Source organism: Monodon monoceros, unplaced genomic scaffold, assembly GCF_005190385.1.
Source record: "Monodon monoceros isolate NGI ecotype Baffin Bay Population unplaced genomic scaffold, NGI_Narwhal_1 Super_Scaffold_3, whole genome shotgun sequence".
NCBI classification, from domain to species: Eukaryota; Metazoa; Chordata; class Mammalia; order Artiodactyla; family Monodontidae; genus Monodon; species Monodon monoceros.
Genome location: NW_021703780.1, coordinates 95,516,360 through 95,527,863, shown reverse-complemented (window position 1 = coordinate 95,527,863; position 11,504 = coordinate 95,516,360). Strand labels below are relative to the sequence as shown.

General features: G+C 47.5%; 1 protein-coding gene across 2 annotated transcripts; it reads left to right on the top strand.

Moving 5' to 3' along the window:
• The first annotated feature begins 2,983 nt into the window (after positions 1-2,983).
• Positions 2,984-11,500, top strand: RPUSD3 (RNA pseudouridine synthase D3). 2 transcript variants are annotated; one of them, XM_029241600.1, is made up of 9 exons: positions 2,984-4,695; positions 5,001-5,140; positions 6,011-6,055; positions 6,188-6,287; positions 7,142-7,249; positions 7,333-7,417; positions 7,638-7,761; positions 9,873-10,012; positions 10,780-11,170. In XM_029241600.1, the coding sequence occupies exons 1-9, from the start codon at positions 4,571-4,573 to the stop codon at positions 10,969-10,971; spliced, it is 1,059 nt and encodes a 352-aa protein (XP_029097433.1). In that variant the 5' UTR covers positions 2,984-4,570; the 3' UTR covers positions 10,972-11,170. The 2 variants fall into 2 exon arrangements, with proteins under 2 accessions (XP_029097433.1, XP_029097435.1); XM_029241602.1 differs by lacking the exon at positions 9,873-10,012 and having other exon boundaries at positions 10,780-11,500.
• The last annotated feature ends 4 nt before the right edge of the window (positions 11,501-11,504 follow it).

Sequence of the window (11,504 nt, the reverse complement as noted above, 5' to 3'; positions counted from 1 at the left end):
GGAATGGAAATTGTGCAGCCACTATGGAGAACAGTATGGGGGTCCCTAAAAAACTAAAAATAAAGCTGCTATATGATCCAGCAATCCCACTTCTGGCCATATATCTGGAAAAGACAAAAACTCTAATTCAAAAAGAAATGTGCCCCCCTATGCTCATAGCAGCACTACTTACAATAGCCAAGATATGGAAGCAACTTAAGTGTCCATCAACAGATGAATGGGTGAAGAAGATGTGGTACATATATACAATGGACGAGTGCTCAGCCATAAAAAAAATGAAATAATGCCATTTGCAGCAACATGGATGGACCTAGAGATGATCATAAAAAGTGAAGCAAGTCAGACAGAGAAAGACAAATATCATATGATATCACTTCTATGTGGAATCTAAAAACATGATATAAATGAACTTATTTAGAAAACAGAAACAGACCCACAGACATAGAAAACAAACTTATGGTTACCGAAGGGGAAGGCGGAGAGGGGGACAAATTAGGAGCTTGGGATTAACAGATACACACTACTATATATAAAATAGGGGGGGGCTTCCCTGGTGGCGCAGTGGTTGAGAGTCTGCCTGCCGATGCAGGGGACACGGGTTCGTGCCCCGGTCTGGGAGGATCCCACATGCCGCGGAGCGGCTGGGCCCGTGAGCCATGGCCGCTGGGCCTGCGCGTCCGGAGACTGTGCTCCGCAACGGGAGAGGCCACAGCAGTGAGAGGCCCGCGTACCACAAAAAAAAAAAAAAAGGTAAACAAGGTCCTACTGTATAGCGCAGGGAACTATATTCAATATCTTGTAATAACCGACAATGGAAAAGAATCTGAAAAAGAATATATATATATGTATAACTGAATCACTTTGCTGTACACCAGAAACTAACACAACACTGTAAATCAACTATACCTCAATTTAAAAAAAAAAAAAAGAAGGGCATTAATAGGGATTATGGGATTAAGGCACTCTTCCAGTTTCTCAATGTCACATTTTAGTACAACCTTTTAAGTGTGTAGGTGGGAAAGTACTAGTCAAGCTGTAATGCAACTCTCCTCCGAAGGCTTCCCTACCTTGCTAGGCAGCCCTCCTTTCATGTTCAGAACTCTTAATCTTAGGATTTCGAAATGAGCCGTTAGGTAGCCACAAAGGATTAGTTCATCAGTGTGAGCTGGCATTTTTCAATATCAAGCAACTCAAACAAGACAAGCATGAAAGGCTAGGTTTGTAGGAGACTGTGCTTTGGTCTGTGCCTCTCAGATTCAAATATGTGTCATTTCTGACTAATTATAAAGGCTACTTGGGTTTATTAAATACTAAGACAAAGGCCTATGTTACCAAAGTAAAAGTCTGGAGGGTTATTTCTGGCAGCTGACCCATACCCTGCAGCCACGTGTGGAAGGAGCTGCCAGAGCTAGCAAGGAACATTTCCATTCTGGGCTTTCCTGCTCTTGCAGCTATGGTTGGAGGCCTGGCTCAGTGCTGTCCTGGGTCCATGGGGTAGGCCTTCTGGCATGAAGGCATGAATGTTTACATCAGCACAGAAGCTATTCCCATTCAACTCTTGCTGAGGCTGTGGCCTACCTGCTCTTCTTGTGAAGTTAGTCATAAACTGAGTCGGGCTGGGGTGGTTGAAACTTGGAATTTGTCCCAACTTGCCTTCCTCCTGATATTCTGAGTTTCACATGTGAGTCTTGAGTGGCTGATCACTGTCTCTTGGCACTGAGCCCTCCCAGCCTAGGGATAATTAGGTTTCTTCCTTTTCTTCTGGAAGCTTGGAGATTAATGGAGTCACACCAGCTGTGGGCAGTGAACAGGAGAGGGCAGGCTTTGCTGAGGCTGGGGCGTGTGGAGGGAAAATTCCAAAGAGCAAAGGAGCTCAAGCCTTGGCAGGGCCAGGGGCCAGTCCAAGTGGGGGAATGGCCCTTCCTGGGGCCAAGCGTGGCCAGTGGTGAAGTCTGCTGTCGGTAAGGTAGGCTGTGTCCTGCCCCTCGGCCTCCGCCTTTCCATCTTTGCTCAAGCTGCAAATTATGAACGCACCTTTCAGAAGAGAGGTTCCAAAATACCGTGGGGCCTTAGGACACAGCACAGTAATGTCCAAGCCCAAAACAAGATAAAATTACTTGCATTCTTGCTAAATTTCTTGCCAGTCCTGTCTGAATTTGTGCACATTTAAAAATTGACTTTTGGGACTTCCCTGGTTGGTCCAGAGGTTAAGACTCCACGCTCCCAATGCAGGGGGCCCGGGTTAGATCCCTGGTCAGGGAACTGGATCCCACATGCTGCAACTAAAAATCCTGCATGCTGCAACTAAGACCCAGCACGACCAAATAAGTAAATATATATATATATCTTTTTAAATTGACTATTTAAACCTTTGAATTAAAACCAATTAAGTTTACTGAGGTATAATTTACATACAATAAAATCTACCCTTTTAAGGTATATAGTTCAATAAGGTTTGGCAAATTTATACAGATATGTAACCACTAGTTCCAGTACACCAAAAGTTTCCCTTCTTCCCCTTTCTAGTCGATTCTCATTCCCTCAACCACTCCAGCCCTTGTCAACCACCGACTTTTCTAAAATGTCATGTAACTAAAATCACACAGTCTTTTAAAAATTTTATTTCTACTTATTTTCATTATTTAAAAAAATTTTTATGAACCATAGTCTTTTATATCTGGCTTAGTTTTTTTTTTTGGCCGCGCCATGCAGCATGCAGGATCTTAGTTCCCCAACCAGGGATCGAACCCACACCCCCTGCAGTAGAAGCACGAGTCTTTTTTTTTTTTTTTTTTTGATGAGTAATTTATTTTTTGTTTCTGCTTTATAACAAAGTGAATCAGTTATACACATACATATGTTCCCATATCTCTTCCCTCTTGCGTCTCCCTCCCTCCCACCCTCCCTATCCCACCCCTCCAGGTGGTCACAAAGCACCGAGAAGCACGAGTCTTAACTACCAGGGAAGTCCCTTTTTTGGGGGGGCAGGGGTCTGGCTTATATTTTTAAACTAGGGCTCCATGTGTGTCTGAAGAAGAGATATATCAATGAGGTTAAAAATTTAAGCAGTTCTAAAGGGTAAAAATAATTATTCACGTTCTCACTTCTGATTCCTTTTCTGGAAGCAACCAACATCTCATTTGTGTATGCCCTTTCAGAAATGCAGAAATATTTAAATATAATAAATATATGTAAATCACACGCATGCACGTATATGCATATTCTAGTCACACTGTTCTTCACTTTGTTGTTTTTTGATTTAATATATTCTGGAGATTGATTCACATTACCACATGTAGACCCCCACACATTCTTCAATTAATAGCTGCATGTGTATGTGCTACAATTAATTTAGCCATTCCTCTGTTGACAGATGTTGGTTTATCTGCAGTCTTTCACTAATGCAAACAATGAATTGAAAGTTATAGTGCTCTTAGTAAACAAAATAATACACAGGTTGCATGTAACTTTTTCATGGTTGTAATTACAGGATAGAGCCCATTTTGCTTTTTGCTTTTTTTGCACTTACCGTCTTCTTTTTCCTGTTGCCTGCGCCCTCTCCTCCCACCCACACTTTTCCCTCCTGGTGAATTTCTGAGATCTTCCCAGTCTGTCAATCACAACCCCTGCTGGGGAGCTTTCTCAGATTTCAGCGGGCTCCTGGGCTCCTCACTCTTCTCTCTCTGAGCATCTCCACAGCTTTTCGCCAAGGTGGGTTGTGATGCTGTGATCTTAAAGGTGAACTTCTTGTGGTTGGGGCCGAGTCTTGTTAATGTTTGCAGTTCACAGATGCCAAGGCCTTGCGTAGAGTTAGCATTCAAAAAATGATGAATGGGTGATTAATAAGATTTATTTCCTTTATAGGTCTAATCAAAGGATAATTTGTTTCCGGTTTTGAGATTTGTTTTGGTTTTGTTTTTATAAATAGTGGTGCAGTGAACGTCTTTCTGCTTCTGGCCTTTTTTTCCTTTTGGATTTTGCACCAGGCTGTGTTCTTCAAAGCAAGTTCACTGTACCAACGAGTGTGGAATTTTTTTTTTTTTCCAATTTGCCTTACAAAATTGTGCGCAATGGCGGTTTTTTGGTTTTTTTTTGCGGTACGCGGGCCTCTCACTGCTGTGGCCTCTCCCGTTGCGGAGCACAGGCTCCGGACGCGCAGGCTCAGCGGCCATGGCTCACGGGCCCAGCCGCTCCGCGGCATGTGGGATCTTCCCAGGGGGGGCACGAACCCGTGTCCCCTGCATCGGCAGGCGTACTCTCAACCACTGCGCCACCAGGGAAGCCCTGGCGGGTTTTTTTTTTTTTTTTGAAGTCAGAAGGCTCCTAAGAATTGCAATGATGATCAGAAAACCTGGCTTTGTCCTAAGACAGGTCCTCTGACCCCCAGTAAATTCCTCCTCTGCTCCGTGACTCGCTTTCCCCAAAAGCAGAGACGAGAAATTCTTCACCTCTTTCCTTGGCAAAGGCAAAGCTCCGCCTTCTCACAGATCTGAGCCTCGCTATTCCGATTGACAGTCAATCTGACCAATCGGCGCGCTGTGGGGCATCTCCGGGGAGCCCTTCCGGACACATGCGCACTGTCCTCGCTCCGGAGATGGGCGGCTGTCGTGTTTTGGGCCAGGTCTGGGGTGGCTGGCGGCGGGGTCCGGGGGTCCGCGCAGCGCGCACAGCCTCAAGCTTTCGCACCGAGGCCCGGTGATTAGAAACCCCCGCCCTCCTTTGTGTAGGAGGGAGGTTGGGGCCGGGGGAGGGTGTGTGCGGGATCTGGAGTTAGGCAGATATGGGTTCTAATCCAGCTCTGCTGTGTGATCCTAAACTGGTCAGTAGACCTCTCTGAGCCTCAGTTCTCTCTTCTGTACAGTGGGGCCAGTCGAACCTAACATTTCGGGAAACTCAGCCCAGGCTTTCTGAAGCATTAATAGGAAGCCGCAGCATTTAGGAAGAGGTGTGTGGAGAACGGGCGGCAATGATTCTCCTGTTGCTTACCTAACCTTTTCCAGGCATCAGCAGCAACGTCGAGGCTCCAGCAAACGGTCGGGGCCCCTGGATGACCAGCCTTTCTCGGGGCTGCTGCGGCCAGAGAACGTCAGTAGGGAGGAGCTGGTTGATGTGCTGAGGGCAGCTGTGGTGGATCAGAAAGGTGAGGGGTGGGAGGGACAGCTGCAGGGAGACCCAGAAGGGGAGGAGTCTTCACCTGAGCCTTCTGAGCATCTGGCTGGGTTCCCTACTAAAGCCTGTGGGATCAAATCCTGGTTCTGCCTCCCACTAGCCATAGGAGCTGGGACCAGACACATAATCTCTCTGTGCCTCAGCATCATGGGGATAGGGCTGTGGAGTGGGAAAGTGTAAATAACTAGAGAGCTTTGCACTAGTAGGCTCTCTGTAAAGGAAATTGCTGTAATAAAAATGTTTATTGAGGGGCAAAACACAGGCTTCGGAGCCATATGTGGGCTCTGTAATCAGCTTGCTGTGTGGCTTTAGGAGAATAATTTCTCTGAGCCTCAGTCTCCGGTGATTTTTAAATTTTCTCAGCTATTTATTGAGCATAGGCTATGTTCCAGGCACTGTTCTAGACATGGCTATATAGTGCTGAACAAAATAAATATGGTTTCTGCCTTCAGGGAGCCAACATTTCAGCAGGAGAAATTGATTAACCAGAAAATAAATGAAAAAGGTACTTACTAGTGATCAGTGCTATGAATAAAACAGCGATGATGAGGAACTGCAGGAAGGGAGCAGACATTAGATTGGAGACTTGGGCCTCTTTGTGATGGTGACATTTGAGCCATGATGATATGAAGGAAGCAGCCACGTGAAAATCTGAGAGAGAGGAAACAGCAAGTGCAAAGGCCCTGACGTGGCAGGCAGCCAGCTTAGCATACAAGGTTCAGAAAGTTCAGGATGATAACATGTATGAGAGTTGTACTGGGACCACACGATTATATGAATTGAGAAAGTGCTTTGTAAACTGCATTTGCTGTTGATGATGTTTATGTATTATACGTTTCAGGACCTCTGGTGACACTGAACAAGCCACAGGGCCTGCCAGTGACAGGTATGGGCAGGGGAAAGAGATGCAATGAAAGGGGTTTTGATGTCTCTGAGGGGACAAAATGGTGAAGAGAAAGGAAAGGTGGGATAAAGTTGCCTCTGGGAGCAACTTGTACTCTTCCTTTTTTTTCCCCAGGAAAACCAGGAGAGCTGACGTTGCTCTCAGTGCTCCCGGAGCTGAGCCAGTCCCTGGGGCTCGGGGAGAGGGAGCTCCAGGTTGTCCGAGCATCTGGAAAGTAAGTGGTGGGGGTGAGAGGAAGGTAGAAGGACAGGCATCCATCTGGGGTGGGGGCATAACTACTTGGGAATAAACTGAGACATTTTCCTTGGGCTGGTTTGGGATCACAGAGGTAGGATACAAGGAAAAGGAGGAGGAAGTGGATAGATCTGGGTTCAAATCCTTATGCATAAACTGTGATCTTAGCTATCACTAAGCCTCAGTTTCTTTAATCATAAAATAGAGCTAATAATATCTATGCTCAGTGTGCAGTCACTTCTCTAATTCCATATTCATGGCAGGTATTGTCAACTGATCTGTGATATTCTTTCCTCTGATTGCCATCTATTAGAGACGGTGCTTGAGATGAAATGTTTCTGCAGTTCCACAAACTCATGGGCTTGCTTGTGGGGAATTAAATTATTTAATAGCTAATATATATAAAATTCCTAGTACAGTGCCTAGCACATGGTAGACACTCAACAGTTGGTGGTAATTGTTATGATGTTTGGCTCTGAGCTCCCTGGGAGCCAGAGCAAAATGAGGAACACATTTAAGCAATGTACTCTTATTATCAAACACGGGGAAGACTTACTTGTTTCTCAAGAGGTCTGGGTTATAGTCCTGATGTTACTGTTTGGTCTTAGGCAGGTCAGGTGTTCCTTTCTAGGGGTCTCTCTCTCTTTTTTTTTTTTTTTGGCTGTGCCAAGCGGCATACAGGATCTTAGTTCCCCAGCCAGGTATTGAACCCGCACCTCCAGCACTGGAAGCGCAGAGTCTTAACCACTGGAACGCCAGGAAAGTCCGGGGTCTCCTTTTTGTGTGGGTGAGCCCAGGGGATTTTAACTTTTGTGATTTGTCTCCTTCCTCCAGGGAAACCTCTGGGCTTGTACTCCTCTCCAGTTGTCCCCAGACAGCAAGCCGCCTCCAGAAGTTCTTCACTCACTCACAGAGAGCCAGGAGACCCACAGTCACCTACTGGTGAGAGGGGCTGGGAGGCTCCCAGGGCAATGGACAGGTCCCAGCAAAAGCCACTGCGTGACTTCCTCTTGCCTCTTTCTCAGTGCTGTCACTGATGGGATCCCAGCTACTTCTGAGGGGAAGATCCAAGCAGCTCTGAAACTGGAACACATTGATGGGGTCAATCTTGTGAGTCAGGGTCTAGGTGGGGAAGAGGAGGGGTCCTTCCAGACATATTACCCCTACAGGGTATAGACGTGGGGTGACTGGCCCTCCAGACCCCTAATACAGGCGAGTGACGACAGCCTATACTGTGGCCCTGTCCTGAGTCTGTTGGGAGCAAGGAGAGTCTGCGGGTAGTTCCCAGGTGTGTGTGAAGCTTGTTCATTCTTGGGGGCTGCCACCACAGGTAGTTCCAGTGAAGTCCCCATCCCGAAAGGACATCTTGGAAGGTGTCAAGAGGACCCTCAGCTACTTCCGTGTGGTGGCCATGGGCTCTGGCTGTGCCCTGGTCCAGCTGCAGCCACTGACAGGTGGGTCTGGAGCCCCAGCCAGACTTGACAAATGGTATTTGGCTGGAGGAGGCAGGAGGTGGGAGGGTGGTGGTAGTTTTAGTGGCAGCCTGGGGAGCCTTTGATGGACTGTAAGGATGTATGTGACCAGCTCCACCTGGAGGGGCAGTGCTTCTCCTATCAGTCTGATGGTCACCCCTCTGCAGCTCACCTGTTTTTTCTCTTAGTTATCGATCTCAACGTCTTCTCTTTACCTTTGATGTTCTGTAGTTTCACTATGGTGAATCCAGGTGTGTCGGTTTAGTTTTATTTATCTTGCTTGGGATTCACTGTGTTTCCTGAGTCTGAAGATTAATCTCTTTCATCCATCCTGGAAAGTTCCCTTTTCAAATGTGCCTCTTGCATCCTTCCTTTTGAATGCCTGATAGACGTCTGACTTTCTCATTCTACTGCTGTGTCTCAACTTTTCTTTCACATTTTTCATGTCTTTATCTCTGCCGCTTTCTGGGTAATCTTTAGATCTACCTTCCAGTTGAGTAATTTTCTCTTCCACTGGATCTAACCTGCCAGTTTATCCTACCCATTGATTGTATTTTTCACTTCTAGAAGTTCTAGTTCTTTTTTTTTTCTTAGTTGGTTCTTTTACAAATACCAATGGCCTTCCAAAAAATAAGGTATCTGGTTTTTTCTCATATTACTTGTTCTTTTTTGTCTTTAGTCATTTAAAACATATTTATGTTGTGTTTCTATAATTCCATTGTCTGAGATTCTGAGGGTCTAATCTGTTGGTTTCCTGCAGACTCTCTCCCCTTGGTGGATTGTTTCCTTCTTGTTCTGTGATTCAGGATTGTGAATTCAGGTTGAGCTGGGCTTTTATCAGTGGAAATCCTTTATTGCCTCATTGGAGGTGGTGACTTCGGGAGAGGTTCTGCCTTTGCTTCTGCTGAGTGCCCCATGTCACTGCTTCAGGACCTAAATATAAATGTCTCAGTTGGAAGTTCACAGTTCATGCATGTGGTATTAGAGCCCCAAACCTGTGTGAGAGCAGCTCAATTCATAGCAGCATTTCATGGTTGTGAATTCTTTTTTCTTCCCCTCATCCAGACCTAAGGTTCTCATCTCCCTTCCTTGGCGGCTGGCTTTTTCTCCTGGTCCATCCTGTCAGTGAAGATGTAGCCTCTCTGATTTCATTTGGGCACCAAGACCTCACCCCTGGCCCCTTGTAGCTACTTAAACCCAAGCCCCCTGCATCCCAAAATTGGCAGTACCCCAGAATAGGTGAAATGTTGGCTTCACTGTGCTCTGGATTTGTTTTCCTTTTGTATCTTCGTCTGGGGGACCTTACTTTCCTCTGTGCCCAGCTGTGTATTTAGAAGGATGATCATTAAAGTTTCCCAGTGTTTCTAAGTGGTTTATAAGAAGTGGATTTTTAGATTATCCGGTCCAGCATATTGCCAGACATGAAAGCAGAGGACAGCTCCTGGGTTTGAATCCCAGCTTACGGTGGGCCAGTCACTTCTTTTTGAGCTTCGGTTTTCCCTATAAGGTGGGCATGATGATAGAACCCACCTTATAGGGTTGTCAGGAGGATTAATAAGTTTACTTATGTGAACAATTTTGTACGATTTAAGTTTCCCCCAAACCAGTTCAAGTTGGTGTAATCTAAAAGGGGAAGTTATTGGCTCAGGTAACTCAAAGTTCAGGCCTGGCTGCAGCCCGAGGCTCGGAGGACATCATCAGGAAGCTGTTTCTCACTTTCTTTTCGCCTCCTGCCCGCTGGCTTCTTCCTCCCACAGGCTGTCCCCGTGGGGGCAGAGATGGCAGGCGCTCCAGCAGCCCCAGCCTCACACCCCAGCGGGAAAGAGCGTTCTTCATTCCCAGTAGCATCACAGTAAATTCAGGGTTGCCCCTCTTCATGGACGAATCCCGCAGGGCTGGTGGACTGACAGCTCTGACTGTCCCGACCTGGTCATGCACCCCTCTCCACTGGCAGGGGTGGTAGCATTCACCTCTCTGAAACCACACCATCTGAGAATGGGGGTGGCATCTCCCCAGAGGGAAGGGGAGGGGCAATACCGGGTGGACAGGAAGAGCTGCTGCCTGCCATCTGTCCTGTCTCTCTTGTCTTCTAGCGTTTCCCAGCCAGCTACAGGCGCACATGGCACTACAGCTCTGCCCTCTGCTCGGGGACCACATGTACTCTGCCCGTGTGGCCACTGTTCTGGGCCAGCGCTTTCTGCTGCCTGCTGAGAGCACCAGGCCCCAAAGACAGGTACCCAAACCCACCTGCCGGCTACCTTTTGGGGTGGGCTGGGGGTGGGGGTGGAGAGCATCTCCAGACACTAGCTGTGCAGCTTGGGCTTCCATAGCTCCCTGTAGCCCTGTCTTGCTCTGTGGCCCTGAGCAAATGAAACCCCCTCTCTTGGGTCTCTTTCTGCCCATCTGTTCAATAAGGAAGTCGAACTGGCTGATTTCTAAAGGCCCTTCTAAGTCTGCCATTCTTTTTGGTATAAGGGGTAAAAGAGGTTGTGTGTGTCTATTTGGGTAACTCTGTCTGCTCTAACAATAACCTCAAGTACCAGAGCCTTAACACAATAACTTCCTTCCGTGTTAAGTCCAATTAATGGCGGTAGGGTAGAGATGGGCTTGCTCCAAGCATGGGTCACTCAGGGACCCAGGCTGCTGCTATCCAGCCAGCGGAGGAGGAGACAGGGCAGGTTCACGGGGGAGGTTTTCTCGGGCCAGATCCGGAAGCGGGATACACGCTCACACTCCTGTGGCATTCAGTGGGGCTCAATCACACGGCCTCACCGACCTGCAGGAGGGGCTGGGGAATGTAGTTTCGCTGAATGCCCAGGAAACCGATTCGGTGACCCCCTAGCTGGTCTCTGCCCGTAGTGTGTGTGTTTGAGTGTGTACGTGTGTACGTGTAGAGAGGCGTGCAGAACACGGACGCAGAGGGAGGAGGAAGTACTTGCCTCACTCCCATCTTGCTTAGAGCTCACCTGGCTGAATGCTGACATGTCTCTCCCACCCCAGGTCCTGGATGAAGCCCTCCTCCGCCGCCTCCACCTGACCCCCTCCCAGGCTGCCCAGCTGCCCCTGCACCTCCACCTGCATTGTCTCTACCTCCCAGGTGCCAGGCCCAGGGACCCACCCATCAAGCTTCTGGCACCTTTGCCCTCTTATTTCTCCAGGACCCTGCATTGCCTGGGGCTCCACTACCAATAGTCCTTCTGTTCCCGCTGGAGGGCAGATGGGCTGCAGTCAGGCCCGAGGAGAGTGAGGTCAGTGCTCAACACGCAGAAGGCCACAGTGTAAGATCCTCTGTAGTTGGACAAATTTAAGATCACATCCTAAGGCCACTTGCTGTGTGGTGTTGGGCAAATGACTTCACCTCTCTGGACCTGAGATAATAAAAGTACCTACCCTCATAGTATCGTTTTCAGGATTTGCTGAGAAATAAAATGTTTATCATGGACCGTGGTTTCTGCTGAGTTCAGTATGTGGTCTTTATATTTGGCTGTTTCTGGCCCAATTCTAGCTGAGAGAAAATGTTAGGTTTTAAAAAAAAAATTGTGGTAAAATACACCTAATAAAATTTACCATCTTAACCATTTTTAAGTGTACATTTCAGAGGCATTAAGGACATTCACAGTGTCGTGCAGCCGTCACCACCATCCACCTCCAGAACTTTCTCATCTTCCCAAACTGAAACTCTCCCCATTAAACACCCACTCCCCCTCCCCCACCCCTCCCAGCCC

Coding starts and splice junctions, on each gene's coding strand:
- RPUSD3 (XM_029241600.1), top strand. CDS start 4,571: ATGCGCACTGTCCTCGCTCCGGAGATGGGCGGCTGTCGTGTTTTGGGC. Junction 7,418..7,637: donor ACATTGATGGGGTCAATCTT/GTGAGTCAGGGT, acceptor CTGCCACCACAG/GTAGTTCCAGTGAAGTCCCC. Junction 10,013..10,779: donor GCACCAGGCCCCAAAGACAG/GTACCCAAACCC, acceptor CTCCCACCCCAG/GTCCTGGATGAAGCCCTCCT.